The 27,956-nt window shown below is 47.5% G+C and overlaps 4 protein-coding genes across 9 annotated transcripts in view; 2 read left to right on the top strand and 2 right to left on the bottom strand.

The window, feature by feature from the left end:
* The window catches only part of LOC130879199 (folate receptor alpha), a 52,592-nt gene extending 40,402 nt beyond the window's left edge, over positions 1–12,190 (bottom strand). Inside the window, exon 1 of the mRNA XM_057777452.1 lies at positions 12,064–12,190. Within this exon, the coding sequence (XP_057633435.1) occupies positions 12,064–12,109 (46 nt within the window). The 5' untranslated portion in view covers positions 12,110–12,190. The remainder of the gene's footprint in view (positions 1–12,063) is intronic.
* Positions 12,081–16,332, top strand: Anapc15 (anaphase promoting complex subunit 15). Of its 5 annotated transcripts, none has more exons than XM_057777461.1 (6): positions 12,081–12,200; positions 13,460–13,544; positions 13,668–13,797; positions 14,296–14,355; positions 14,645–14,782; positions 14,938–16,329. In XM_057777461.1, exons 2-6 carry the CDS (start codon positions 13,522–13,524, stop codon positions 14,983–14,985), a joined length of 399 nt encoding a protein of 132 aa, XP_057633444.1. In that variant the 5' UTR covers positions 12,081–12,200; positions 13,460–13,521; the 3' UTR covers positions 14,986–16,329. The 5 variants fall into 5 exon arrangements, with proteins under 5 accessions (XP_057633444.1, XP_057633448.1, XP_057633446.1 ...); XM_057777463.1 differs by lacking the exon at positions 12,081–12,200 and adding an exon at positions 12,508–12,786 and having other exon boundaries at positions 13,460–13,514; positions 14,938–16,332; XM_057777462.1 differs by lacking the exon at positions 12,081–12,200 and adding an exon at positions 12,508–12,786 and having other exon boundaries at positions 13,673–13,797; positions 14,938–16,332.
* Positions 16,038–18,117, bottom strand: Tomt (transmembrane O-methyltransferase). The gene is made up of 3 exons (XM_057777454.1): positions 17,859–18,117; positions 16,811–17,007; positions 16,038–16,367 (listed from the first exon to the last, which is right to left on the bottom strand). Exons 1-3 carry the CDS (start codon positions 18,115–18,117, stop codon positions 16,047–16,049), a joined length of 777 nt encoding a protein of 258 aa, XP_057633437.1. The 3' UTR covers positions 16,038–16,046.
* Positions 18,118–21,916: 3,799 nt separating this feature from the next.
* On the top strand, positions 21,917–27,895 carry Lamtor1 (late endosomal/lysosomal adaptor, MAPK and MTOR activator 1). 2 transcript variants are annotated; one of them, XM_057777458.1, is made up of 5 exons: positions 21,917–22,074; positions 25,951–26,096; positions 26,293–26,370; positions 26,684–26,810; positions 27,282–27,895. In XM_057777458.1, exons 1-5 carry the CDS (start codon positions 22,033–22,035, stop codon positions 27,372–27,374), a joined length of 486 nt encoding a protein of 161 aa, XP_057633441.1. In that variant the 5' UTR covers positions 21,917–22,032; the 3' UTR covers positions 27,375–27,895. The 2 variants fall into 2 exon arrangements, with proteins under 2 accessions (XP_057633441.1, XP_057633442.1); XM_057777459.1 differs by lacking the exon at positions 27,282–27,895 and adding an exon at positions 27,101–27,172.
* The last annotated feature ends 61 nt before the right edge of the window (positions 27,896–27,956 follow it).

The raw sequence follows: 27,956 nt of genomic DNA, 5'->3' as shown, positions 1-27,956 counted from the left end.
TTACACTTGTGGAAATTTGTCACTGTGATCGGTTTAATAAAGAGTTGAATGGTCAATAGCTAGACAGGAGGTTTATGCAGGGCTTCTGGACAGAGAGAGCTCTGGGAAGAAGAAACATAGAGTTGCCAGCCAGACATTGAGGAAGCAGGATGGATAGTACAAAGGTATCTGAGCCGTGTAAAAGAACATAAACTTAAAAATATGGGTTAATTAAGTTATCAAAGCTAGTGGGACAAGCCTAAGCTAAGGCCAAGCTCTCATAATTATTAATAAGTCTCAGTGTTATTTTTTTGCAAGCTGGTGGCCCAAAGTAAAATCTGTTTACATCATAGGAAAGTTCTGATGAAAGTAATGCCCAAGATAAAAGATTCTATGTAATTATAGCAATGAATTTGTACACTACCACTTTTCCAAAAGCAAGATAGTTCATTGAGAGACTGTGGCAGTGCACATATGTAATCCTGTCCTTAGGAAAATCAGGAGTTCAAGGCTACAATCAGCTGCATTGCCAGTTCAAGGACAGTCTGTAAGGGGAATAAGGTTAACCAATATTAAAACCAATACCAGTATTTTGAAATCAGACTACATTCTTGTAGCAAGCTTTCTTGTTGGACCATCTTTGGATCACCAGTCCCAAATATCGACACAGAGACTTCTTATTAATTATGAAAGTTTGGTCATTAGCTTAGGCTTGTCCGATTAGCTCTTATAACTTAAATGAACCTGTTTTATTAATCTCTATTCTGCCATGTGACTCAGTTACCTCTGCTCTGCACTGTATGTCTGACCTCTTCAGTGTCTCTCTGGCATCTCACTGGAATGGATAATCCTCATGCCTAGATTCCTCCCCCAGAAATCCCACCTGTCCGCTCCTGCCTAGCTGTTGGCTATTCATCTCTTTATTAAACCAATCAGGAAGTGCCTTGGCAAAGACACATCTTCACAATCTACACAAATATTCTGCAGCACAGACTCTTAATTGCTGAGGGATATCTCCTGTCCCATTCATTTAGATAATCTTAGGCTTCCGAAGGTTCTCCCTGCCCATGCTGTTGAGCTTCCCAGTCTTTTCTTCTTCTTAAAAAAAATTAATGATTTATTCATTTTTATTTCGTGTGCTATGGTGTTTTGTCTGCAAGTATGGGTGTTGGATCCCCTGGAACTGGAGCTACAGACAGCTGTGAGCTGCCATATGGATGCTGGGAATTGAACCCAGGTCCTCTGGAAGAGCAGCCAGTGCTTTTAACTACTGACCCATCTCATACCCCCAATTTTTTTTCTTTTTGATTGATTGAAAGCATCATCCTAGCCCCAGCATCCATATTGGGAAACCCCTCCCCTGGGAGTTGCCTTGGTACGGGTTCTACCTCCAGAAAAGTCTACCAATCACCGACCCCTTCCCAGGCAGGGTCAGGACCACTCCCACAGGCTATTTAGGCTGCTGGCCATAAAAGAAACATGTGGTCTTTGGGTTTTGCATGCCACCCCCCCACCCCCCACCCCGTTCTCCCTCCATGCTTTCCCTGTCACCTGGGAGTGCTGCAGTAAACATGGGTACTGATTTGGTCTAATTTGGTCTGATTGGAATTATTAGGATTATTTCTAACATTATGGAGGTTTCCCACCGAGGGGATCTGTTTTTCCCACTGGCTCAGTGCCACGTGTTGGAAAACGCCCTTCGAGCACACTCTGCCAGGCTAAGATGGGCTTAGACTCCGTGAGTTCCCCTTTTGGAGTGCATGGCAGGTAGGGTAGGGTTTTTGGGTTTTCCCTTGAAGTTGCCGTTGCATCAGAAGCCTGACCCAGGCGGCTAAGCCAAGGGCTTAACTGAGATGATATCTGGGTGCATTTGGAGATGTCCACCACTCATTTCTCATGCAACACCCCCCCCCCCCATTTTCACTTGAGTTCTGTCTGATGGATGCATTGCAACAGGCCCGAGTCCCAGTAAGGGACTAGATAGGTTCCTGTGATTCAAGACAATCACTCAAAAGCCCTGGGCAGCCTTTTACAAAAATCCTTTTAAATTGGGGCTAACATCTAATGTAAAGCAAACAAGGCTCCAAAGCCTACAGTTTCTCGTGTGCTCCTGCCTGCTCCACTGCTCCCCACTCCCTGCTTCTCTAAGCTGTTTGCTGTTTGTCTCATTCTGGGCTCCTTCCCATTACCCACCTAGCTGTTTGCTGTTTCTCTCACTCTGGGATTTAAAAAAAAAAAAAAAACTGTTTCCCCCTGCCCTTCCACTCTCCTGGTTTCTGCCACCTAACTGCACTGTAATTTTATGTTGGTCAGCTGACACTGGTTCCCCTTCACCGGGATTTTAAGTTGGTCAGCTGACACAGGTTTCTAAAAGTGTTTTATTTGTCTGTCTGTTAGAATGATGTGGCCACAGTATGTGTGTGTAAGTATGTGGATTTATGTTTCTTTGTGCATGTGTTGTCGTTTTAAGATAACTCCAGATTAAAACAGCTCTGGAAAAATACAAACACATGGGTAACTGCCATTTTGACCTCGATCACCATCTTGGGTAAAAGTACCCATGTGTGCTAATATTCTTTGACTTACTAAAATATTCCTTTAATCTTATTAATTTACTAGCATTGGTAAACTGTAACTAACTGGATAAAATACACATCTATATTTAGCATATGTCCAGTTAAAAGTAACAGGTAATGGTACCCAATTCCCAAGTGCCTTTACAGATCTGAGAGTATGGCATTTAACAAAAGAGCCTCTAACACAGAGACACGCCAGCTTCTGCAGCACCCTTTAGCTCCTGCAAGAATATACGCGGTTATGTCTTCAAACACCTGATTTTTTACAAAGAAGCAAAAAACACCAAATGGAAAAAAGAAAGCATATTTAACAAGTGGTACTGGCATAACTGGATAGCAACACATAGAAGAATGAAAATAGACCCATATATATCACCATGCACAAAACTCAAGTCCAAATGGATTAAAGACCTCAACATAAAGCCAGCCACACTGAACCTTATAGAAGAGAAAGTGGGAAGTACACTTGAACACACTGGCACAGGGAACCACTTCCTAAATATGACCCCAGCAGCACAGACACTGAGAGAAACAATTAATAAATGGGATCTCCTGAAACTGAAAAGCTTCTGTAAAGAAAAGGACATGGTCAATAAGACAAAACAACAGCCTGCAGAATGGGAAAAGATCTTCACTAACCCCACATCAGACAGAGGTCTGATCTCCAACATATACAAAGAACTCAAGAAATTGGATACCAAAAGATCACATAATCCAATAAAAAAAAAAATGGAGTAGAGACCTTGTTATTCCCCAGAAGGCCCCTGAGTGTAGCTTGCCTGGGGAACTACATTTCCCAGGAGCCCTTAGCGTTCCACGCAAAGGCTGCGCAGGCACAGAACGTGGCGTTTGACACACGTGCGTGGGGGACCCTTTAAAAGGCTGGAACGCCATCTGGTCTTTCTCTTTTCCCCTTCTCTCTCGCACACCGCCATGTGGGTTTTGTTGTGTTTTGCGTCCTCCTTTCACGGCTAAGAAGATCAAGAAGACGAAGAAGAAGAACAAGACAAGACAACAGAAGAGAAGAACATTGGTGCCGAAACCCGGGAGACCCGCCCGCCCTGGATCTCCACTTGGGGCTGGAGCTTCGGCTTTGCCTGGAGCTCCCTCCTCGCTCCAGGCACGGTCAGGACTGAGGACCACTCCACAATGAGACCCACGTAGTGCATCTGCGCCCCCGCGACCATCACCAGCTCAATCGTGAGTTTTCCCTTTTGGCTAGCTGAACTGCCCCTCTCACCCGGAGGTTGTCCGGTTGAGCTCCCGTGCTTTCTCTGGTGTGTCCTGGGTAGAGGTGCTAACACTCACTCCCCCACCCCCACCCCCGGCCTTCCACCCTCAGCTGGACCCGTGCTTTCTCTGGCGTCCCATTGTGCTGCTCCCCTACCTCCCAGGGTGTGTGAACCACCGGTCTGTGCTTCAAGTGTGGTAAGACGGGTCATTGGGCCCGAGGATGCCCTAATCCCCATCGAAGTCCTAGGGGACCTTGTCCAAGGTGTCATAGGGAAGGTCGCTGGTCTGTAGATTGTCCTCTTGTGCTTGGTGGCATGGAGACATTAGACCCTAAAAATTCCCAAGTTGACCTATTGGGCTTGGCCCTGGATGACTGAAGGTGCCCGGGCTCCTCCCTTAATGACCTGACGGCCACTGTCATCTGCAATCAGGAGCCACGGGTACTTCTCACTGTGTCAGGATGGCTCATCTTGTTCCTCTTGGATACTGGAGCAACATATTCGGTTCTGAGGGAATTCTGGGGGCCAACCTCTCCTTCAAGTTCCCCTATTGTCGGGGTTGGGGGACAGCCTTATTTACCTCAACAGACTCCATCACTCAATTGTGTGTTTAGAGGTATTTTTCTCACTCATTCATTCTTAGTTATGCCAACTTGTCCAGTACCCCTTATGGGGAGGGACCTTTTAACTAAGGTTGGAGGCTCCATTTCTTTCACTCCCCCCATTCGCTTTATTCCAGATTCGTCAGTGATGCAGCTTCTTCTTCTCCTGGCCCCCCAACCTTCTGACACTAATGCATCTTTTCCTCTTCCAGCCTCCCAAGTGGATCCTCTGGTGTGGGACACCCAAAATCCCGCCGTAGCTAAACATCATTTCCCCATTGTTATACAGTTACAAAACCCCATGAAGTATATTACTCAAGCTCAGTACCCCTTCTCTTCCCAGAGCCTCAGAGGACTTAAGCCTATTATCTCTGATCTTTTGAGGAAAAGGCTGCTCCGCAGCACCTCCTCCCTCTTTAATACCCCTATACTAGCTGTTAAAAAATCTAACGGAATTTATCGTTTGGTTCAGGACCTCCGGCTTATTAACTCTGCTGTTGTTCCTCTTCACCCAGTCGTCCCTAATCCCCTGACCCTTCTGTCTAACATTCCTCCAGGAACCTCTCACTTCTCAGTTTTAAACCTCAAGGATGCTTTTTTCTCCATTCCCCTCAGCCCTCAATCTCAAAACATCTTTGCCTTTACCTGGACTGATCCTGACACTAATTTTTCCACACAGCTCACCTGAACCGTCCTTCCTCAGGGATTCCAGGACAGCCCACACCTCTTTGGCCAGGCTTTGGCCTCTGATCTGCTTTCACTGTCTCTCCATAAATCAAAACTAATTCAATATGTAGATGACATTCTCCTATGCAGCCCGTCTTTTGAGATCAACAAGACAGACACCGCAGCCCTATTAAATTTCCTATCCAAAAGGGGTTATAGAGTCTCACCTTCTAAGGCTCAATTGTCCACCACTCAGGTAACGTATTTGGGATTAGCCATAACCCCAACCCAAAAGGCTATCACTCTGGACAAAAAAAAAAACTAATTCAATCTCTTGCAGTTCCTTCCACCAAAGAAGAGGTTTTATCGTTCCTGGGAGTGGCCAGTTTCCTGCATTCCTGGATCCCCTCCTTTTCTCTCCTTGCCTGTCCCCTATACTAAGCAGCTCTCGGCTCCCTGCATGAGCCCCTTCTCCACCCTGTTACCAAACCCTTCCAGAGACTCCAACAGGCCCTTATCCAGGCTCCAGTTCTTCATCTTCCGGACTTAACTCGTCCTTTTTCTCTTTATGTAAAAGAAAAGGAGGGATATGCCCTTGGGGTCTTAGGACATCAACTGGGACCTTCTCTTGCGCCTGTAGCATACCTGTCAAAGAAGATGGACCTCACCACTCGGGGCTGGGCACCCTGTATACGTGCTTTGGCAGCTGTTGAGCTTCTTATTCGAATCATCATCAGACATGGAGTCAAAGGTTCAGGTGGTAAGCAAATTCTTAACAAAGTTCCTTGACACAACAGGTTCGCCACTGACTGCAGCAGTGTCTCCCGGATGTTAAGGTAATGCCCAAAACATCATACATGGTTAAGCATTTATTTCTTTTAAGACATTTCCTTTAAGCTCCAAGAAGCCATCCCAACCCACCTGAACGAAGCAGGCCCAAACGGATCATTAACGGAATAAGTACCATTCAATTTTTTGTCATTCTTAACCCCAAACCCCCTAAAGCCCCCCACCCCAAATCTCCCCTTTAATTTCCCAAAATCTCCTCTTTAATTTCCCAAACCTCCTCTTTTCTTCTCTACGAATGCAACTTTTGTTTTCTAGCACCTTAACGACTACCCAACTACCCAGAAGCCAGACAGATGCGATTCCTTCAATCAGCCACCTCAGAACGTCAGCGGACAGGACATGATCAACAGGACATCACCAGGACAATCGATACTCCCTGGATCCCTCGACGCCCAAAGTCAGCAGGAAGCAGTTATGAGAGACCGGGCTACGCCCCTATTTCTTACCCATTAAGACTCTCAACCCCCCAGATTTTTAATAAATTAAAAAGGGTGGGAATGTTATTCCCCAGAAGGCCCCTGAGTGTAGCTCGCCTGGGGAACTACATTTCCCAGGAGCCCCTAGCATTCCACGCAAAGGCTGCACAGGCACAGAATGTGGCGTTTGACGCACTTGCGTGGGGGACCCTTTAAAAGGCTGGAACGCCATCTGGTCTTTCTCTTTTCCCCTTCTCTCCCGCACGCCGCAATAAACCTCGCGCGCCATGTGGGTTTTGTTGTGTCTTGTGTCCTCCTTTCACGGCTAAGAAGACCAAGAAGACGAAGAAGGAGAAGAAGAAGAAGACCAAGAAGAGAAGAACAGACCTAAACAGAGAACTCTCAACAGAGAAATCTAAAATGGCTGAAAGACACTTAAGGAAATATTCAACATCCTTTGTCATCAGAGAAATGCAAATTAAAACAACTCTGAGATTCCATCTTAGACCTGTAAGAATGGCCAAGATCAAAAACACTGATGACAACTTATGCTGTAGAGGTTGTGGAGAAAAGGGAACACTTTTGCATTGCTGGTGGGAATGCAATCTGGCACAACCCCTTTGGATGTCAGTGTGGCGATTTCTCAGAAAATTAGGAAACAACCTTCCTCAAGACCCAGTAATACCACTTTTGGGTATACATCCAAAGGATGCGCAATCGTGCCACAAGGACATGTGCTCAACTATGTTCATAGCAGCTTTGTCTGTCATAGCCAGAACCTGGAAACAACCTAAATGCCCCTAGATCGAAGAATGGATAAAAAAAAAAAAAGTGCGGGGCTGGAGAGATGGCTCAGTGGTTAAGAGCATCACCTGCTTGTCTAAAGGTCCTGAGTTCAATTCCCAGCAACCACATGGTGGCTCACAACCATCTATAATGAGAGATCTAGTGCCCTCTTCTGGCCTGCAGGCATGCATGTAGGCAGAATGCTATATACACAATAAATAAATAAATCTTTAAAAAAAAGTGCATTTACACAATGGAGTACTACACAGCAGAAAAAATAATGACAGCTTGAATTTTGCAAGAAAATGGATAGAACTAGAAAACTTTTTTTTTAATTTTTTTCTTCTTCTTTTTTTTTTTTTGAGACAGGGTTTCTCTGTGGTTTTGGAGCCTGTCCTGGAACTAGCTCTTGTAGACCAGGCTGGTCTCAAACTCACAGAGATTCACCTGCCTCTGCCTCCCAAGTGCTGGGATTAAAGGCGTGCGCCACCACTGCCCGGCCTAGAAAACATTTTTTTGAGTGAGGTAACCCAGACACAGAAAGACAATTATCACGTGTACTCACTCCTAGGTGGTTTTTAAACATAAAGCAAAGAAAGCCAGCCTACAAACCACAATCCCAGAGAACTTAGACTACAATATGGACACTAAGAGAGACTTACATAGATACAATCTACATGGGAAGTAGAAAGTAGAAAAAGACAAGATAGATCTCCTGAGTAAATTGGGAGCATGGGGACCTTGGTGGGAGAGGCAGAGAGGGGAACAGAGAAAAATGTAGAGCTCAATAAATATCAAAAAAAAAGTACATTTACAGAAAAAATAAAGGCAAAATTAAAAAAAAAGGATATACATGGTTGCAAAGAACATTTCCCCTCCAGGCTTGCCTTTGGATTTGGCAAAGCCATCCACACAGGAAAAAGCAGCCTTTCAGCCTCCTGGATGCCTTCCGGGTAATCAATCTTCTCATCCTGCTGAGACAGGTAGACTAAATCGTCCCCTCACAGGAAAATCTTTGGCCTCTTGTACTCAGCAGATAATGGCAAGTACTGCTTCTAGGCTGATGTTCTCCAAGGACTGGGAAGAGACTTGAGATTGCCTGCATAGCTAAAAAAGCTGTCTTGTTTTGCTCATTTATCTCTCCCAGATCTGTCTAATGGCATTTGATGACTTAGGTACTGGTAGCTGATTACTTTATTTGCTAAGTTTCCTGCTAAAATGCAGACAGGTGCACCTCTTTAACAGGCTTCATCGTTCAGGACTAACAAGTTTCAGGTGTATCTTAAAAATCCAGAGTCCCCAATTTTCTTTATCAAGAATAAGGTCTGGCAAAAAACTAACAATCTCCAGAGCCTATTTTAACCCCAGCCAGTTTCAAGCATATTTTACAGGTCACTCCTGCTGTCTGGGCCAAGACCAACTTACAAAGGGCTCTCCAAACAATGCCAACACCTGCCCCAGCTCCTGGTACTTCACCATTAGTACCAACTCTCCTGGCTCAAGAACACCTAAATCTGATTTTATCTGCTATTGTGTTCCAATTATACACCTGAGCCTCACCTGTACAACCAGGGCACCCCTCTGTCCCATTCTTTCTGGCTTAATGACTTCCCATGGCTAGCTCCATTCATAGGACCAATAATAACATTGTTTTCTTTCTCCTAGCCACCTTCCTTCTCATCTCCCTCAAAAAGCAGCTGCTTGAGGTCTCCAGGTTGACATCAAACCGGATTCCGCTCCAGCCACTCCTCCTGCTGAGCATGAGCCCACTTACCAGCTCTCCCCTCTCCCATATTGCCCCATGCCCGCAGGAAGTAGCCAGACTCTATATCCAAGGACTCTGGGATGTTTCATTGGAAGTGAGACCGCAGCCCTCTAACACCCCTACATCCAAGGAGTCTTGGGTGATTGATTGAAAGCATCAGCCTAGCCCTGGCATTCATATTTGGAAGCTTCTCCCCTGGGAGTTGTCTTGGTTCGGACTCCACCTCCGGAAAATCCCACCAAGCCCTGACTTCTCCCCAGGGAGGGTCAGCACCACTCCCACAGGCTATTTAGGCTGCTGCCCCAAAAAGAAACATGTGGTCTTCAGGTTTTGCATGGTCCCCCCACTTCCCCCCCTCCCCCGCCATGCTCTTGGCCACCCAGGAGCGCTGCATTTATTAAATGTGGGCATCTTTTATTTTGGTCTAATTTGGTCTGATTGGAATTATTGGTGTCGGCGGAGAGGTTTGTCTTAAGAAATATACCTAATACTTTTCTTCTTTTTTTTATTATTTATTTATTTATTGGTGTTTTGAAACAGGGTTTCTCTGTGTAACAGCCCTGACTGTCCTGGAACTCTCATTGTAGATCAGGCTGGCCTCAGACTCAGAGGCCTGCCTCTGCCTCTCGCGTGATACCATGCCAGGTCATTTCTTTTCTTAAAGAGACAAACTAATGTTAAAATATAAAGACTGTGTAGATCCTCTGTTCATACCCCTCATTTTCTCCTCACACAACATAAAAGTCAGAGTCTGTACCCCTCCCTGCGAGGTGGTGTTGCATAGGGCTTCTTACCGCCTCCCTGTCCTCCTCTACGCATTTACCACACAGGACACTGAGTTGGGGCTTTGGTAGGGCTTCTGCACTGGATGCCTGGTCCTTTTTGTTTTTCAAGACAGGGTTTTAGTGTGTAGCCCTGGCTGTCCTGGAACTCACTCTTGTAGACCAGGCTGGCCTTGAACTCAGAGAGCCACCTACCTCTGCCTCTTGTTGAGACAGTCTTATGCAGCACAGCCTGGTTTCAAACTTGCTATATAATCCAGGTTGGCCTTCAATGCTAGAATCCCAAGACTCCACCTCCAAGTACAGGGATATTTATTTATTTATGCGTTTGGTTTTTTCGTTTTGTTTTTTTTTTTAAACAGCTTTGACTGCTCTGGAACTCACTTTGTAAACTATGCTGGCCTTGAACTCACATAGATCTGCTTACTTCTACTTCGTGGGTGCTGGGATTAAAGGCACGTGTTATCATGCCTGGCTAACCTTTTTTTCTGATTCCCATTTATTCAGTGTAGAAGGCAGCACACAACTACCACAGTGTGCGTGTGAAGGCCAGAAGAGAATTAGAAGAGTCAGCTCTCTCCTACATGTGCGTCCCAGGGATTGAGCTCAGATTATTCATTAGGTTTCCATGCAAGTGGTGTCTCTAACCACTGAATCATCTCATTGGCTCCGATTTTTATTTTTAAAATTTATACTTGGTTTTCTCAGAGACAGGGTCTAATTATATATTTCAGGCTGGCCTTGAACATGCTATACAGAATAGTCCTTGAACCTCACATCCTCTTGCCTCGTGTTTCTAAGTGCTAGGATTATGGGTCTGTGCTACCACAATTTTATTAAAGTCTTAGACAGAGCACTGAAGAAGATTCCCAGGGTCACTCTGGGGTTGTTCACATACACACGCATGTGCACTTGCATACATTCAAATATGTGCACCCCCCCACACACACACGTGCTCATGAAAAGAAAAACAAACAAATGAACAAAAAAACTAATGAATTTTCCAAAGTTTACAGGTCTAGTTGGGCCAACAGCGAGACTTTGGATGACTGGGGCCCCGAAAGAGGCTGGGACGCTAACGCAGAAGCAAAAGGAGGCATCAGTAATGGAACAGGTAACCAAGACCTTCCCAGGATGTTTGGGATACACCTCAGAAGAGCAGTTGAGTTTCCCAGAAATAGAATGTAGTTCCATAAGCTTGTTATAAGGATTTTGAGGGCAACAGCCATGTTTATGGATTTCTTCTCAGTTTGTATCAGAATCTGGGACAGACTTCAGACACAAATACTTTTTGTCCAAGGCATACATAAAAGAATGAGAAAGGCCAGGTGTGGTGGCACATGTCTTCAATTCTTTAATCACAGCACTTAGGAGCCAGGTGAACCTCTGAATTCCAGACCAGTCTGGTCTATAGAGTGAATTCCAGGACAGCCAAGGTTTGTCTTGAAAAACAACATATAAAACACACACACACACACACACACACACACAGAACAACGATGACAAACCAACCAACCAATCAAACAACAACAACAACAACAACAACAAAAAAAAAAAACAAACAAAAACCAAAAAACAACCAAATTGAAAAAACAGGAGTGGAGATGTCACAGTGGTTCAGAGTCCTGGGTGCCCCTGTGCATGCCTTTTCTTCAGCACTTGGGAGGCAGATCTCTGAGAATTCAAAGTCAGGCTGGTCTACAACTCGGGCTGTTACAGAGAAACCCTGCCTCAAAAATCGAAAACAACAAAAAAGCACTAGCTGCCCTTCCAGAGGCCCCACGTCCAGAGCACCCTAACCATGGTGGCTCACAAACCTCTTTAACTCCAGCTGGATTCTGGAGACCTAACAATCTCTGCTGGCCTCTACAAGCACCCGGCACCAAATACATATATGCAGGCCAAATACTCATACACATAAGATAGTTTTAAATACTCAAAGGAGGCCAGCATAGTGGTGCACACCTTTAATACCGGTACGGGGCAAGGCAGGAAGAATTTGAGGCTAGCCTGGCCTACAAAGTGAGTTTCAGGCCAGCCAGGAAAACACAGACCCTGTCTCAAAAATGAAAAGAAATATTATATGATGTAGCTCCGTAACAGGTTTGTCTAGCATGTTCAAGGTATCCTCACAAAAAAAAAAAAAAATGTGTTCAAACGGGAGACTGAGAAGAGTGGAAATGGCCGCCCTGAAACGCAGCGACACACACGTTCAAACATGCGCACGTCTCTGGGAGCCATTATTCCCAAGAGACACGCACGCACGCACGCACGGCCTAACGCCAGGCCGGGGGAGGGGCCGGTCTGCAGAAACCGGACGCCTGAGATTCCAGGCGGGGCCAACAGGTAGGCCTGGCACGTAAGTGTCCTCCCCCAACTAGAGCGTGCTAAGTTACGTCACATCACTTACGGTCTGGTAGGTAAGAGCGGGAAACAAAAGGAGACGGAGGACGCATGCGTTGAGTGGGTCCCGGAATCTGGTGGATTCTTCCGTTCAGGCCTGGGGAAGCGCTTCCGGGTCGCTGCCGGCTGCCGGCTCTTGGCGCGGTAAGTGCGGAAACGAAGCTGTTGCTGTCTCCTTGCTCCTTCTTTCTTCCTGCTTCCAGAGAAACCCCGTTCCTTTGACTCACCTCCCCAGCAACTCGTCTATTCCGCTCCTTGACGCTTAACGACATCCTGCTCATTGGCAGCTTCCTTAAATCTAAGCCCCACCCATCACACAAGTTCCGTCATTCACTAGGTTCACTTCCTGTCACCCAGCATTTCTTTCAGTTAATTGGCTTCAGCCAGGCCGCGCGCATTTTTTGCGACTAGCATCCCTATTAGGGCAAAAACCTGTCAGAGACCCGCCCCTGCCTCCTTCCTGTTGGTCAAGCTCACAGTTATTATTATAATGAGCAAAGAATGGGCGGTGGTGGGTAGGGTTTTAGGATACAGATTCTGTTAGTACTTTTGGGATGAGGGTTGGCGCTGTTTTCCTGTCACACGGGCCTGGGAAGCTTTGGTTTAGGGAATGGCAGCGGCTAGTTCTACGTGTGGATCAGATTAGAACAAAAGATAGAGTAGAGCCGAGTGTGATGGCTGGTGCACGCCTTTAATCCCAGCATTCGGGGGCTGAGGCATGCGGATCTCTGTGAGTTTGGGACTAGCCTGGTCTTTATAGTGAGTTCCATACTAGCCAGGGCTACTTAATGAGACCCTATCTCGTTGTAAAAAAGGGGGGGGGCACCAGTTCTGTTTTTTTCTGTGCTCTTGCTACATCGCTGGACTAGGATCCCTTCCTTGTGTATGTTCTAAATAAACCCCACCCAGCGTGCGACATAAAGTCAAGCCTACCTGTCACTGGGTCTTACGAGCTGATAGAATTTAAATCAGCTTCTTGATGACCTTCCTGGGCTTCAGCTTTAATCCACAAAGTTGATTTTATTTGTTCTCTCACATGTCGGTTCATCATTCATCCTTCCGCTTATTGTCTGTCTGTCCGTGCTTCCTAGTTGTGTGTAGTGCAGTTTGGCTGGTCGGTGAGAGGTGGTTCATGTCCAAAACATTTTTGCACTAGTTGGATGTGATATGAATCAAAAGAGCAAAGAATGAGTTTTATGATGTCTGTGTTTGTGTGTGTGTTAAAGGAGACTTTTACTGAATTCCTGCTAGTGCTAATTTTGTATATAATCACAATGCCACATTCCATCTCTGGCTCCCAGTCTCTTCTGTCCTTAAGCGGCAAAGAACTTTATCCATTATTTTGTTTTGTTGTCAGAATAACTTTAAGGATGATATAATTGTTATTATCCCCATTTTTACAGATGAGGAAACTGAGGCCCAGAGAGGTTAAGTGTATTGGCCAAAGTCAAACAGCTAGTAAGTGATGGAGCCAGGACTCAAACTCAGGTCTGTCTGATTTCGAGAGGGAAGGGAAGCTTCTCTGCTGCCTTCCACTCCACCCCACCCCTAAATCAAATTACAACTGCATCAGAACAAAACAAAACATACTCACTTGACCCTCTCCCTCAGCTTAGGGGCCATGTCCACCCTGTTCCCGTCACTGTTCCCTCGTGTGACTGAGACACTGTGGTTTAATCTGGATCGACCCTGTGTGGAGGAGACAGAGCTGCAGCAGCAGGAGCAGCAGCATCAGGCCTGGGTGAGTGAGGACCTAGCTCAGCATGGAGACGACCTTACCTTATCCTGGAGACCTGCTTAGGAAGAGCATTTCTCTCTGAGTTGGGATCAGTCACGCTGGGTACTTGGAGGCTGAAGTTCTTATTTTGTGGAGCCCTAACTGCTTGAGGGAGCATAGGGCTTCAGGGCTGGATTACTTGTCAAGCTCCAGACAGCCTAAATTCTATCTATATTTAATCACAGGACTTAATGATTTTAACTTAATTACTTACAAGATGCCATATTCCAGGCTGAGTGTCTCACTTTACTCTCTCCAGAATTATATAAGAAACCTGAGGCCAAAAGACTTCACACACAATTTTATAAAGAGCAGATGACAGGAGAAAGGGGGTCGAATCTTCCTGAGAACTGCGTGGGGGGGGGGGGAATCTTGGAAGGGATAGAGAAAGCCAGTCCCATGCCCTTGACCTGCTCTGCTTGGGCCTTGGCCCTACTTTTCCCCAAACTCCTTTGCCCACAGCTCCAGAGCATCGCAGAGAAAGACAACAACCTGGTACCTATTGGCAAGCCAGCCTCAGAGGTGAGTGGCCCCAGCGGGTGGGGACGAAATGGAGCCCAGTAGACCAGGGCTTCATTTTAATTTAATGGCCTTGCTTCTGACTCAGAACACTTGTTCTTAATAAGAGTAGACAGCAAAAGTGGGAACTTGAGGGGGTAGGCATTAGGCCTAGCATTAAGGGCCTTCATGTCATGTAGCCTCCTCCATACTCAAGGTGGGCAGGGTTGGAAAGGAGGAGGCTCCCTGTAGGCTAGCTCTTGACCTGGCCCAGGTAGCCCTGAGACCTCCAGACTCTCTCTGGCCCCACCAGCACTATGATGATGAAGAGGAAGAGGATGATGAAGATGACGAGGACAGTGAAGAGGATTCAGAAGATGATGAGGACATGCAGGACATGGATGAGATGAATGACTATAATGAGTCCCCTGATGATGGAGAGGTCAACGAGGTAGGCGGGGTGTAGGGAGTGCCTTTGTTCCTAGGCTCCTGCCCCTGATCTAACTGATGGCCGAGGGATGCAGAAACCCTGGCTCTACCCAGGGGCAGGATCTGGGCTGAGACTGGCTGAGGCCCCTCCCCACCCACACCCAGCCTCCTCTTCAGGTGGACATGGAAGGCAACGAACAGGATCAGGACCAGTGGATGATCTAGGTAGACAAGCCAAGGTGGCCTCAGGGCGATTCCAGGCCACCCCAGCCTATCTTACATCCACAGCCTCAGCCCCTCAGCCTGCAGAACCAGCTGTGTTGTAGTGTCTAAAGCTTACCCTTAGGCACTGTCTCTGCTGCTTCCAGGACAATGTCTCCTTGGGCCCTCCCAGGCCATCAGTCTTCCCTTGAATCCCGAGAGCCTGAGCCCATCCCACCTTCCTGGCTGGTACCTCATTCCTTGGTTGCCAGGTGTGGTCTCTTTCTAAACCTCTTTAATAAAGACACAGGACTGATTCTTTTCCCCAATGTCTATTCCCTGTTTGTTGGTGGGACCCAGAGGAGTCCAGTTATCTTTTCTTGGACAGTGGGAAGGGGTCATTTAAGGGATCTCAGGCAAACCTAATAGACCAGGTGGGCTAGGATCGGAGGCCAGGCTTCTGTGATTGATAATTCTTGTGGCCTAGCTTGCACCTGGATGCTCTACGGGGCCTCATTGTCTGCAGCTGCCTCTGATTACATCCAGAAGCTGTCTGAGTCCCACAGCTGGGAGGCTCTGGGGGCTCTGCCAGCCAGCTGTCTTCTTTTTGTTGTAATTTATTTATGCCTAGAGATTTTTTTGTATGTATGTGTGTATGTATATCACATGTGTGCCTGTGCCATGTGAGTGCTGGAAATTGAACCTGAGTCCTCCAGATAGGGAACAGCAGCCAGTGCTCTTAACTGCTGAGCCATCTTTCCAGCCCTTAGTATTAAGAGAATAAGCAATCTCAGAAGAAGGAAGGACTCACCTGGAGGGAGCAGTCAATAACAGAACAAGGGCTCAGGACTTCTGGTTGCAGTCTCCAGTTTTCTAGGAGAGGATCTTGTGGGACCAAGAAGACTGATAGAATTTGACACTTTGGATTGATATGGAGGTTGGGGGCAGGCCAAGTTGAGAAGAAAGCTTCCCCAGCCTGAACTTAGCATATGCTGGACACTAAACAGAAAGGGAAAGGGGATATTCTGAGGTCCTTGCTTGAGTGGGGTTGAGGTTGTATCAGTAAATATCCCAGGTGCTGGATCTCAGCCAGGTCCAGCATAGGTGAGTTGGGCTATGCCATCCTTGATGGCAGGGAAGTCTGGGAGGCTGGTGTGGTGGAGGCGACAGCGATAGCGGCCGCAGCTCTTTGTGTACTGTAGGAAGCGGGGTGCACCAGGGAAAAGCACATGGTCAGCCAATACAGTGGCACCACTTGGGAGTAGAGCATGGGCTTCCAGGAGCTGCAGATCCCGTAGATAATATCGAGGTCGATGTGCCAGTAGCACCAGATCTGCCCGATTCAGCTGGTACTGAGCTCTTAGGCGTGGGATCACTTCCTCTGAGCTGCCCGCAATGAGCTCCACCTTTGGGGAAAGCCATAGTGAAGGTGAGAATAGGAAGGACTGCTTCCCCTCTCCTGACCCCCATGACAGACTCATGCCAGCACTGGTCTAGGCCTGCACAAGTGTCTCCCATTTCCTCCGGCCTCAGAAATTGAGTAGTCAGCATCAGTATTGTAATTCCTATTATGTGCCATGAAGAAGCTGGGAATCACAGCATGTGCTATACCTGAGGTCACACAACTAACTGAACAATAAGATTTGGACTGAGATTTGCTTGGCTGTGGAGAGCTTCCTCTTAGCTGCTGCCTTTATAGTCCGTAGAAAATAAGAACAAATGACTCGGGATTGAGGGAGTAGGAGTTACATGCCCTCCAGGATGCCAGCTGCCTGAGTGGAGCTGCTTCCTTGAATGGGAGACTTTCCCAAAAGAAACCTGGCCCTGAGCTGGGGAGATGGAAGCTGACCATTTGCTCATCGAAGCCAGCCAGCCGGATGAGTTTTTCAGCCACTGCTGCTGTACGAGGGTCCCGCTCCACAGTGAGAAGGCGACTCCCAGGGGGCAAGGCCCGCGCAATAAAGATTGTAGAGTATCCGCAGTAGGTACCCAGCTCCAGCACACAAGCAGGGGCCTTCTCTTCCACCAGCCGCATCAGAATCTGACCTATGGGGTAAGATGGCTGTTGTAGAAGAGATCTAAACCAGGTGTGCCCGGTATCAAACATGCCGCTGTGCTTGCTTCATGCTGTATTTATACATGAGGCTGACAGGCTGATTGCCCTTGCCCACTCCTTCCTCCATCCAAGCGTTGTAGACTCAGTTTAAATGTTCCTTCCTCCAGAGGGGTTCAGGCAAAACAACCCCCTTATCTTCAAGGCTCCTGGGACACTTTCAGTTTCATCCTCAAGCCCCTGCATTCCCTTATTGCTCATTGTGGTTTTGATTTTGGAATTGCCTAAGTCTCATAATACTTAGAAGTACTGTGCTGTCTAGACAGCAGCTATCCTCAGTTGGATGTGGAAGCCTCTGGTAGGAAAGAAAATCTAGTACAGATAACTACAAAGTTCTGAGTTACGATATCCCCCTGTGTTATGCTCTCTGGGGCCAGCATTTGTGGCTGGTTCACCCTCTGTGACCTCTACCTCCTCCCTCAGCACCTGGTACAAAGAGTGGCAATAAATGTCTGCTGGATAATTGAATAACTTGGTCCAGGCTCCTCATTTCCAAATGAAAAACAAAAGTCATAAACACAGGCGTGAAGCTTCCTACGTACCCAGCAAAGCAGTGAATACCAGATCTTTCCTCACTATCTTTTCCTTTTTTTTTTTTTTTTTTCTTTTTTGGTTTTTCGAGACAGGGTTTCCCTGTAGCTATCAAGCCTGTCCTGGAACTAGCTCTTGTAGGCCAGGCTGGACTCAAAACTCACAGGGATCTGCCTGCCCCTGCCTCCTGAGTGCTGGGATCACTATCTTGGGATTATTTCTGGAACAGAAGGCTGGAGAAGGGAACGCTGACCTTTGACAGGGCCCATGTGACTCAGGTACTCGCAGCAGCTGCTCCAGTGGTCTAGAGTAGTGAGGATGTGACCAGGGTCTCCAGGCAGAGCATGGGTGAGCACGTAGCTGAAGGCCCGCTCCTCAGTTCGAAGGCCCGACAGGCAGTCCCTGAAGCTTCTCAGCAGGACTGTACGCACCAGCAGCCGGAAATGGTGTCGGTACCTCACCAGCAGTGTCAGCACGAGTGGCAGGAATGCCAGGGCAATGGCAGGGGACATTGTCCCTGCCGGAGTCCTAGGACAGAGGGAGGCTGCGAGGGAAACCTACGTGGACTATTTGCCTGTCGTTTGTGCAGCCTTTATCAGTTTCTGTTACCACACTTGTCCAAACCGTGGCTCACAGAGACTGACTTTTGTTTTGGTGTATCGAGACAGGATTTCTCTGTAGCTTTGGGGCCTGTCCTGGAACTAGCTCTTGTAGACCACGCTGGCCTCCAACTCACAAAGATCCGCCTGCCTCTCCTTCCTGAGTGTTGGGATTAAAGGTGTGCACCGCTGCCACCCGGCTGAGAGACTGATTTGAATCCAGCCTACGCGCTCTGCACTCTTCATGCCATGCTGCCTGTGTTTAGTACTCAGCCACAGCTGTCTCCCTTTCTAGTCCTGACAGGATCCATTTCTGTACTGTTCCTACAACCGCCCATTTTCTTACCTCCCTAACATCATTCCTCTTCAGGACCTTTTCATCAGTTTCTTGGTGTATCTTCCTCCCATAATCTCTGATCCATTATAGTGTAGCCAAAGAAAAAAGCTTGCCAGGCATTGGTGGCACATGCCTCTAATTCCAGCACTCAGGAGGCAGAGGCAAGAGGATCTCTTTGAGTTCAAGGCCAGCCTGGTCTACAGAGTGAGTTCCAGAGCATCCAGGGCTACATAGAGAAACCCTGTCTCAAGAAAGAAAAACCAAAATAAACCAAAAAAAAAAAAAAAAAAAGATAAAAGCTTTGTCTTCAAATCCTGTCATGCTCTCACCATGCTTTACTTTATTAAAAGGATCAAACACTATGCCTGGGTCTGGAGAGATGGCTCAGTGGTTGAAAGCACTTGCTGCTCTTGAAGAAGATCTCAGTTCAGTCCCAGAATTCACATGGTGGTTCAAAAACATCTATAACCCCAGTTCCAGGAGATCCAATCCCCTCAAGGGGGATGAACATGAGTATAAGCAAAAAAAAACAAAAAACAAAAACAAAAACCCAAAAAAACCTTAGCAAAAAATAAAACAAAACAAAAATACACACACAAAAAAACCAAACAACAACAACAAAAATCCCAAACATTGGAGAGCTGGCTCTATGGTGAAGAGCACTGATTGCTCTTCAAAGGCCCTGGGTTTGATTCTCAACACCAACATCTGGTCAATCACAGCTGTCGGTAACTCCAGTTCCAGGGGATCTGTTGCCCTCTTCTGGTCTCCACAGACACTGCATGCACATGGTGCACAGAAGTCATCCATACATATGAAATAGAAATAAAATCTTTTAAAAGAACAAAATAGCCGGGTGGTGGTGGCACACGCCTTTAATCCTAGCACTCGGGAGACAGAGGCAGGAGGATCTCTGTGAGTTCGAGGCCAGCCTGGTCTACAGAGCTAGTTCCAGGACAGGCTCCAAAGCCACAGAGAAACCCTGTCTCGAAAAAACCAAAAAAAAAACCAAAAAAAAAAAACAAAACAAAAAAAAAAACAAAACTACAGAGAAACCCTGACTCGAAAAAACAAAACAAAACAAAAAAGAACAAAATAAGTACTATCCATGGTATTTTGGTGCGCACTTGTAATCCCATCATGAGGAAGGCCAAGGTAGAAGGATCTCAAGTTTAAAGCCAATGTGAGCTACATTTGAGACCCTGTCTCAAAAATAAATTCAACCTATATACCAAGTTAATTCTATCCAAGGTCTCTTTCTGTCTGCTCTGCTCTTGAGGTGTTTGTCCTCCTTGGTTCTATGTATTTTCTCCAGTCTTGTCTCAACTTTTCTATTTCCCCCCACTAAGAATTCGCCTCGTAAGTGAAACATGCACACACCCACCCCACTTTTACAGTACCCAGCTTTCCTCTCCAGGACCCCGAGGGGATAGCTGTCCTTTTTCCTCCCACTGCCCCCACCCAGATCTGAGTGTATGCTAAAATTTAGAGTATATGAATGAATGTAAAAAGGTTTGTGATATGGGCAGGAATTGGTGTGATTGGGAACCCACAAGGCCCTGCTTACCTGGGCTGAAGGCTCCTAGAAAAGACCTGAGTACCGAAATGGGAAGTCCTTGAGAGGAATAACCCTAAAGGAGACTGGACCTGATTTCAATTATTGATGCTGAGGCTGTTGTTACCTGAGACCTGTGGCTCAGGTTACCAGGCCCAGTGACAAACTTCAGCTGCCTCCTTTTTTCAGGTACCCTGAAACTTAGCAGAACTCTAGGGTCTTAAAGAATTAATAAATTCTGATAGGCCTGGTGACATCTCCCAAGCCCTTGGGATCAGGACATGGGGCATGATACAAGCCAAAACAATTGAGACTTATTTACTCAGTTCAAAATCCAAGTTTTCTGTAAGTGTTAGGGCATAGGTCACAGAGAAGTTAGGCTGTCTTTCAGTAGCTCACATTTGGTAGAAGTGATGAAGTCAGAAACTCAATAAAATTCAATGTGATCACTAGACTAGGGAATTCCACATTATGAGGGAGTGGCACACGATAGCCAGTAAATATTTGTGGTTTTGTTTTGAAGATTTATTTACTATGTATACAGTGTTCTACCAGCATGCCAGAAGAGGTTGTTAGCCACTTTGTGGTTGATGGGAATTGAACTCAGAACCTCTGGAAGAGCAGTCAGTGCTGTTAACCTTTGAGCCATCTCTCCAGCCCTTGGTGTGTGTGGGTGTGTGTGTCTGTTTTTAATTTTTTGTGTATTCAGCCGGGCGGTGGTGGCGCACACCTTTAATCCTAGCACTGGGGAGGCAGAGGCAGGCGAATCTCTGTGAGTTTGAGGCCAGCCTGGTCTATAGAGCAAATTCCAGGACAGGCTCCAAAAGCTACACAGGGAAACCATCTCGAAACACAAAAACAAAAAAAAGAAAAAGAAATTACGCGTATTCCTGGTTGATCTGCATGTGTGTTTATACACGGTGTACATGTTGTAATGAGGCCAGAAGAGGGCACCGTTTATCCTGGGACTGGAGTTCGATGATTGTGAGCCACCATGTGGGTTTTGGGAAATTGAACTCCGATCCTCTGGAGGCAGCAGTCAGTGCTTCTCATCACTGAATCGTTTCTAGCCCCAGCATTTGCTAATTTAATAAATAAGACTGGGTTAAGTAAAGGGAGGAAAAGTGCTCAGAATAGGATCAGAAAAGGTTTGTATTTGGGCTGTAATCCCTAACGTGGAGGGAGGACTGTCTGCCATCTGCCTGTGCAGGCATAATTCACCTTAATCAAGAAACTGCCAAAAAAGGGATGGTTCAGTGGCTAGAAGCCGCCTGACAGAAAGCCTGAGCACCTGACTTCAATCCCTAGAAAACACATGGTGGAAAGATACAACTAACTTCCACAAGTCATTCCGTGATCTTCACACGTGCAGCATGACACGTGTTCACACTCATATACGTACTCAGTTTTGCCGGAAGGCAGAAGCAAGTGGTTCTCTAAATTCGAGACCAGTCTAGTCTACATAGCGAGTTTCAGGCTAGCCAGTTTACATGGAGAAACCTTGGTCACACAGATACAAAGAAACTGGCAATTAGCTCCCGAGGGAAGCGCGTCCCTCCCGTGGCGCTGAACAGTTTATCTAATAGAGTTCGCACCCACAAAGGTGGCCTTGACACCACGTGATCTCACAACTCACGCACCAGCCAGGCGACCGAAGGATTCGGAGCTAGTGACTGGGAAAACAAAATCATGTGACCCGCCCCTCAGGTCACGTGCCGCGCGTCCTGCACATAGGACGCGCTTTTCCATTGGTCGGCTATGGTCACGCGGAGGGGCGGGACCGGAAGTCGCGATTTGGCGGTGGTGTCCTAGAGGTTTTGGGACAGGCCGGGCGGGGGAGGGGAGCTGGCGGCAGCTGCGGGTCATGTGACCGGAAAGGCTCCTGACGGACGCCGTCCCTCCTCGGCGCCGCCTGAGCGCCCGGCCCGACCCCGCCATGGGGTGCTGCTATAGCAGCGAAAACGAGGACTCGGACCAGGTGCGGCGCGGCTGGCGGGTTTGGGACTGTGGGCTACGACCGCGGGACTTGGGGCCCAGAAAGAAGCCCGCAGCGGCAGGGAGCCGGATTGCAGGCTCACGGAGTACGGAGGCCTGGAGGGGACAGATTACAGAGAGGACGCCGAGCAGGGCTCCTACCCTCTTAGGGATCCTGGTCTTACTCCAGCCTTGGGTGGCACTGGCCGCCGCCTGACTCGGCCCCTCCCCTTCCACTTTCTGATACCCTCAGAACTTTCACAGCTTGAATCCTCAGGCTGGGTGCCTGGGACGCATTCGCTTTCCCAGATTCCTGTGCCTTCACTGCTGCTTGTATAAGTGGACTTTACGAACCCGTTCTTAGAGATAGGTAATTTGAGGCACTTAGTCTCCTGAGATAAATAAGAAATTGGTGTGTGTTCTGTAACTGATGTTAGAGATGTAATGTCATCGCTGGCCTGGTGTCGGAAGGCCTCTGGAAGTTGGTGGCATTTGAGTCGGCCAGTGAAGATTTTAGTAGAGTGGAGACATCGGGATGTCAGGGAAGCAGTAGAGTTTAGCTTTGACCGATATGGAGGAAAGAGGGGATAGGGAGTTGATTTTTGTTTATGTGTTTGGCTTCCTGTTCCCAGTCTGTGCCTGAAGGTTCCTCTAGCTAGAGACTGCCACTCAGAAAAATGTGACTGTAGAGTTATTCCCTTGGAGAAAACATTAGCTTGGAGAGACTTAGAGGATTTTGTCTTTGAAGTTTTCCGTCTCCCCTTGGTGCACCTCATTCCTCTGCACACCACAATCCCTGCCCCGCCGGGTCAGGCCACTGGCCACACCTTTTAGAGTTGCCTAAAGCCTGGGTTCTGCTTCCTACACAGAGTAGGCACCAAGCCACAGAGAACAGTTTCCCCGGGCTCGTGGAGGGTACAGTCAGAATAAGTGACATCACTGTACTTGAGAGGTTGTTTTTTCACCAGCGAACTGTAGTTCTTGAAACTGCAGTTCAAGAAAACGTGATTTGTTTGGCAGGGTGATTGGTTCTGGATCCTGGAACATGTTATTTGACCTGAATTTGACAAGCCGTGTAGCAAGAATCTTTTACTTCATCCAGGCCTACTAAAGGAGAGAAGAGCATAAACAGGAACCCATCCCAAAACATCCAGAAAGGAGAAGGCAGTATTCCTAACTGATGACAGAGCTGTGGCCTGGTGGGAAAAGGACACCAACTTCCTAAAATTCCACCTTTCCCTGATTGAGTCTCATTTCTGGCTGAGACAAGGTCTCATGTAGTCCAGACTGGCAAACCTGCTGTGTAGTTGAGGATGGCCTTGAACTTGTGATTCTCCCGCTTCTGCCTGAGTGCTGAGATCATAGGTCTGTGCCATGGATGTCCAGTTTATTCAGTAGTGGAGATCAGACCCAGTGCTTTGTGCTTGCTAGACATGTACCAGTAGAATCATTTCCCCAGCCTCCTGTCTCCACTGCCTGCCCCTTTATTAGAAGAAAGCCATCCTTCTTGGCTTACGCTTAAAATCCAACACTTTGGTGACTGAAGTGGAGAACTGCTTCAAGTTTGGGGCCTGTCTGGCTACATAGTTTGGGGCCAGTTTTGAGGTACATAGCGAGTCTGTCTCAAAGAAAAAGAGAAATGTACAAATATTAAGGTCTTCAGAGGGCTTTTACATTACCTGTCATATGAGTTAATATCTGTTTAAAGCTGAGGAAAAAGCTCAGAGGGTCTAAGATTTAGTTAACATTAGAAGTACTCTAGCCAAAACCAGGCGGTGGTGGTGCACACCTTTAATCCCAGCACTCAGAAGGTAGAGGCAGGCGGATCTCAGTGAGTTCGAGACCAGCCTAGTCTACAAGAGCTAGGCTCCAAAGCTACAGAGAAACTGTGTCTCAAAAAAACAAAAATAAAATGAAATAAAAATGAAGTAATCTAGTCAAGGTGTGTTCAAGCACAAGACATGGGCTCTCTGCACTGAAGAAGTTGCAGGCAGATGCTGTGGGCTAAAGTAGATGGTGAAATCTTAACTCAGGCTGTACTGGCTTGGGAGGCAAACTTACTGAGTACCACTCATTCTTTGGGAGTCAGGTGATGTCAATTTTTTTTTTTTTTGGGTGGGGGTGACTCTATGTAGCCTTAACTGGCTTGGAACTTGCTATATAGACCAGTTTGGTTTTAACTCACAGATCTTTTTGCCTTCCATGAGTGCTGGGATTAAAGGTGTCCACCACTACTCTTGGCCCAGTTTGTCTGCTCTCTGGGGTTGCTAGGCCTCTTCAGGAAGTTGGATAACCTTGTTCTTGAACCCCTGGTGGGGGAATGGGAGTGATGATGGCACTGTGGTCCTGCAGGAAGATCTGTCAGGACTGGGGATGGAAAAACAGACACAGAAAGCATTGTGGGTCTCATTAGGAGCTAGCAGCTAGCTTTCCTTAGAAATTCTTTCATCTTTGGCATTTTATCTTTCTAGCCTGTTAATACTGAAGAGGGAGAAAGGTTATCTGGGAACCTAGAGGTAAATGGGGCAGAAGGCCATAGATGCTTCCTTTTGCCAGGGTGAACTGGGTCAGATGACCTGAGGAGGAAGAGCAAGGTGGAAAGGCTGAGCCTGTGTGGGGTAGGGCAGGCAAGACAGGAGGAAGTAGCTCTCTGTAGGGTGAGTTGTGGGCAAGGGATCAGCTCCTGCAGCAGGGAAGCTGGGAGGAACTGAGACAGGCTGGGAGGAGAGTGCTGAGACTGGCAGTTGGCCACAAAAATTGATGGGTCGGCATTGGCTGGCATCCCCCCCTTACACTCTATTCCTCCAGAAGTGGCCTACATAGACATCAGCAGGTCTGCTTATCCAAACTGCACCTGACACAACACCAGCGGGACCTGGGGCTGATGGACTCAAGGCAGTGTTGAGCCTAGAAAGCAGTAGATTAGAACAAGGATCTGAACCAGGACAAGGAGATAGTTGTAGAAGATAGACCTGGTTTAATTCTAGATCCATTCTGGTGGTTATGGTTGTCTATATAGGCTAATAGTAGCAGGACTGCGAAAGACTGAGGAGGATGTTGGGGAAAGAGTGCAGTTTGGCAGGGAGGAGCAGATCCACTGTTCCTCTGAGGTCAGCACATGCCAGGTACCAGGCTACAGGAGGGTGAACGCCCAGAACATACCTGTAATCTCAGCACTGGGGAAGGTAGAATCTGGACACTGGCAAGTTCCAGGCCAACTTGGTTATATAGTTCCAGGGCAGCCTAGGGAACATGGAAAAACTATGTTGTGTGCATGTGTGTGTTGTTTCTTGTGATGGCCTTACAAAGATCCTGGAGAGAACGAAGAGAGGATAATGGTTGTGTCTCATTTGTGGGCTAGGAGTTTCTGCCTTAAGGTAATATAAGGCAAGTTACAGTGGGCCTGCTTTGTCTTGGGGTCCAGGGCCTTGTCTGGCCTCAACAGGGCCTCACTGTGTTGGGGGACAACATCCTTCCTGGGAAGTACTTTTTCCAGTGAACCAGGAAGGCTGTTCTTGGGTTCTGACTTGTATCCATTTTTCCTTTACACCCTTATTTTGGTATTTTCCAACTTGCTCAGGCTTCTAGTTTCCAGTAGGTGTTGAGCAGTTCACAGTCAGGCTGCAGGACTGCTGGCAAATGCCTGCTTTGTTCCTTACTGAATGTTTCAGGTTCTCTAGGTTCATCCTAGACTGCCACCAGCTTTGGGCCAGTCAGAGACTGAATGTTTTCTGACTTTGGATCCATCTGGACACTTTGAGTTACCTTTATAAAAATAGTATTTAAAGGTCAGAGCTGGTCTGAGGAGAGGACCTGTGAGAAGAAATGAAGTTTAGACTTAAGGTGCTGGGGCTGACTTTTTTCTACTGGCCCCTTCTAGGATCGGGAGGAGCGGAAGCTGTTGCTGGACCCCAGTAGCACCCCCACCAAAGCCCTCAATGGAGCTGAGCCCAACTACAACAGCCTACCTTCAGCTCGCACAGATGAACAGGCCCTGCTTTCTTCTATCCTTGCCAAGACAGCCAGGTGAGTGTCACAGGACCAGGCAGGGGCAGGGGAATAGGACAAGGTCACTAGGGAGAAATGCCTCTGGGTTCTGCCCTGATACAGTGGGCAGCTGGGAGTATTAGTGTCAGATATCGTTGGACTTGAACTAGCACTGATACTTGTCTGTGCCTCTCTGAAGCAGCTGTCATGTCTTTTCTGTCTCTTCTCTTCAAAGCAACATCATTGATGTGTCTGCTGCAGACTCCCAGGGCATGGAGCAGCATGAATACATGGACCGGGCAAGGCAATACAGGTGAGCACAGTGCCAAGCCTCCTAGTCATTCCTTTCTAGCTTTGGGGTCTGGTCCCCGTCCAGGCTCTTCATTTGGGTGCTGCCCAGAAGACTGACTACAGATCACTTTGGCGTCTCAGGCGTTCAAGTCAGCCCTGTTTGCCCAATATATTTGATCAAGGGTGATCAGGCCAAAGGAGTACAGCCAAGTGAGTTTGTGATGAGCTGTACCCTGTCACCATGGTCCTCTGGCCAAAGTGAGTGAGGCGTACTGGGCAGGGCAGGGCAAGCTTTGGCCTAATTGTCCTTCCATGACCCCTCCCCTCTTGGCCAGTACCCGCTTGGCTGTGCTTAGCAGCAGTCTGACCCATTGGAAGAAGCTGCCACCGCTGCCGTCTCTCACCAGCCAGCCTCACCAAGTGCTGGCCAGCGAGCCCATCCCCTTCTCTGACTTGCAGCAGGTGAGCACTCCTGGCCTGTCCCCTATCCCCTTCCCACACCGCTTCACAGAAGGGAGGGAACCTGGCCTATGGTGAGCCCAGCTTATTCCCACCTTGTTCTCTTAGTTGTTATAGCCTTCTTAGTTCTTCCCCACACCCTTTAGTCTTCCAGCATCTGCTTCCTCTCTCCCGCCCTCCCTCCTCTCTCTTACTTCCTACCAAAGGTGAAACCCAGGACTTTGTGCATTTGCTAGGCAAGTGTTCTACCAGTAAACTACAACCTAACCCTTGGTTTTTTTTTTTGAGAGAAGGACTCACTGTTACAGCTCCCGATTTAGTCCCCTGAGTTATGGGATTACAGGCAAGCACCATCACACCCAGCTCTTTCTGGCTTTCAGTCCTTCATCAATCCTTTTATTGCTATTTCATCTTCCACTTTCCCAGTTCTCCCTCTCATGTCTGTTCTTTTCCTCCCTGGCTCCTCTGCCTCAGGTCTCCAGGATAGCTGCTTATGCCTACAGTGCACTTTCTCAGATCCGTGTGGACGCGAAAGAAGAGCTGGTTGTACAGTTTGGGATCCCGTGAAGAAAGGGGTCCTGGGACAACTCTTTCCTCCTCTTCATCCCGTCTCCACCCCACCTCTTCTGGCCCCAGCCTCACTGTGGCATTCTACAGTACTTAACCTGCTACTAATCACGGAGAAGAATGTGGAGGAAGAGAACAAGGCTAGAAGCCTGAGCAAGTGAGGACTGAGCAAGGGAGGGAGAACCGGTGGCCACTGGCCTTCAAGTCCTGGCTGGGGTGAGGTTAGGGCCAAGAGGACAGGGCCTGGCAGATCTTCACAGTCACTGGGAAGATGGAGATACCACTGTAAGGGTGAACAACGGGAGACCTAGGGGAATCCCCTTTCCACCCTTTCTCTTGGCCTCCAACTCACTCTTGTCCCATTCCCTGACTTGGTGCTCATAGGCACCTCACTAGGGATTATGACCAGGGTCTAGATGAGCTTGAATCCGAATTGAGTTTGTATATCTAGCACCCTGGGTTTTTACGTGTTTGGTCTTTTTGTTTTTGTTCGTCACCCCTCGATAAAGGAAGTACATTCATTTCTGTTGCTGGTTCAGCCTGCTCTGTCCTGCCCACTACTCCACACTTTATTTTTGGCTA

Source organism: Chionomys nivalis, chromosome 8, assembly GCF_950005125.1.
Source record: "Chionomys nivalis chromosome 8, mChiNiv1.1, whole genome shotgun sequence".
NCBI lineage: Eukaryota > Metazoa > Chordata > Mammalia > Rodentia > Cricetidae > Chionomys > Chionomys nivalis.
Note: the sequence above shows the minus strand (reverse complement) of the source record. Positions and strands in the feature narration are given on the sequence as shown.

Coding starts and splice junctions, on each gene's coding strand:
- Anapc15 (XM_057777461.1), top strand. CDS start 13,522: ATGGAGCCAGGACTCAAACTCAG. Junction 14,356..14,644: donor TTGGCAAGCCAGCCTCAGAG/GTGAGTGGCCCC, acceptor TGGCCCCACCAG/CACTATGATGATGAAGAGGA. Junction 14,783..14,937: donor ATGATGGAGAGGTCAACGAG/GTAGGCGGGGTG, acceptor CCTCCTCTTCAG/GTGGACATGGAAGGCAACGA.
- Tomt (XM_057777454.1), bottom strand. CDS start 18,117: ATGTCCCCTGCCATTGCCCTGGCATTCCTGCCACTCGTGCTGACACTG. Junction 17,008..17,858: donor TCACATGGGCCCTGTCAAAG/GTCAGCGTTCCC, acceptor CTTACCCCATAG/GTCAGATTCTGATGCGGCTG. Junction 16,368..16,810: donor CTGGCTTCGATGAGCAAATG/GTCAGCTTCCAT, acceptor CTTTCCCCAAAG/GTGGAGCTCATTGCGGGCAG.
- Lamtor1 (XM_057777458.1), top strand. CDS start 22,033: ATGGGGTGCTGCTATAGCAGCGAAAACGAGGACTCGGACCAG. Junction 26,097..26,292: donor ATCCTTGCCAAGACAGCCAG/GTGAGTGTCACA, acceptor TTCTCTTCAAAG/CAACATCATTGATGTGTCTG. Junction 26,371..26,683: donor GACCGGGCAAGGCAATACAG/GTGAGCACAGTG, acceptor CCTCTTGGCCAG/TACCCGCTTGGCTGTGCTTA.